The sequence below is a fragment of the Orycteropus afer genome, unplaced genomic scaffold (assembly GCF_000298275.1).
Source record: "Orycteropus afer afer isolate SDZICR_OR568_19922 unplaced genomic scaffold, OryAfe1.0 scaffold00074, whole genome shotgun sequence".
Classification (NCBI taxonomy): domain Eukaryota; kingdom Metazoa; phylum Chordata; class Mammalia; order Tubulidentata; family Orycteropodidae; genus Orycteropus; species Orycteropus afer.
The window spans coordinates 11,082,378-11,083,406 of record NW_006921661.1 but is presented as its reverse complement, the minus strand read 5'-3'; the positions used below and the strand labels follow the sequence as shown (position 1 = coordinate 11,083,406).

At 47.9% G+C, this 1,029-nt stretch overlaps 1 protein-coding gene across 1 annotated transcript in view; it reads left to right on the top strand.

The window, feature by feature from the left end:
• The first annotated feature begins 634 nt into the window (after positions 1-634).
• LOC103197176 (olfactory receptor 52L1-like) overlaps positions 635-1,029 on the top strand; it is a 17,859-nt gene continuing 17,464 nt past the window's right edge. The window contains exon 1 of the mRNA XM_007941052.1: positions 635-1,028. Coding sequence (XP_007939243.1) covers positions 635-1,028 — 394 coding nt within the window. The remainder of the gene's footprint in view (position 1,029) is intronic.

Below are 1,029 nucleotides of genomic sequence, written 5' to 3'. Positions count from 1 at the left end.
CCAGTTCTCACCAAAGACAGTCTCTCCAACATCAAACCTTTTACACCCTCCAGCTGGGCGTCGGGTCAAGGGTCCAAGCAACAATTTCCAGCCACTTCTTTCTAAATCCCACATAACAAGTCTACCATTGTACCTCAGTTTGGGATAAGAAAAGGAGCCCTTGCTTGTGTTTTATTCATGGGCTTTGACTGCATCAGCTAAATGGGTAGTGAGAGCCCCAATACAACATCCTGTTATTCTTTGTATTTTCTCTCTTACTTGTCACATAATCTAACAGAATGTTTACTTATTCAAGGTTGAGACAATAATTTATTTCTTGTGTATTCCAAGCCACTAGCATAGGGCTTAGCAGAAAACATCCATATGGATTTATAAGTGAAAAAATAAATGATTTTTACAGAAAAAGAAAAGAAAAACAAACAAGTTGGGCCTATTTCTTGAAATGTCTTACAAAATGGTACAAAACAGCTCTTTGTTTTCTCTATAGAAATACTGGAAGTTTATGAAGGACAAAGCAACCCATGCAGCCTGGTGAGGCTGACACAGGCTGGGGGCAAGTTCTGACACACCTGCTCTTCTCAGCCCAGAGCCATCCTGCTTCCCTTTCCCCAGAACTATCCTCTTCCCGGAGGACATGTCAGGGTGGAGCATTGGAAGCTCCAACATATCCTACACCAGCTTCCTCCTAGTGGGCTTCCCGGGGCTGCAGAAGTCCCGCGCCCTCCTGGTGCTGCCCTTCCTCAGCCTCTACCTGGTGATCATCTCTGCCAACGCCCTGGTCATCCACACAGTGGCCGCCCAGCGGAGTCTGCATCAGCCCATGTACACACTCATCGCCCTCCTCCTGACTGTCAACATCTGTGCCGCCACCACGGTGGTACCTGCCATGCTGTTCAGCTTCTCCACCCACTTCAACCGCATCTCCCTGGCTCGCTGCCTGGTCCAGATGTTCTGCATCTACTTCCTCATTGTCTTTGACTGCAACATCCTCCTGGTCATGGCCCTAGACCGCTATGTGGCCATCTGCTA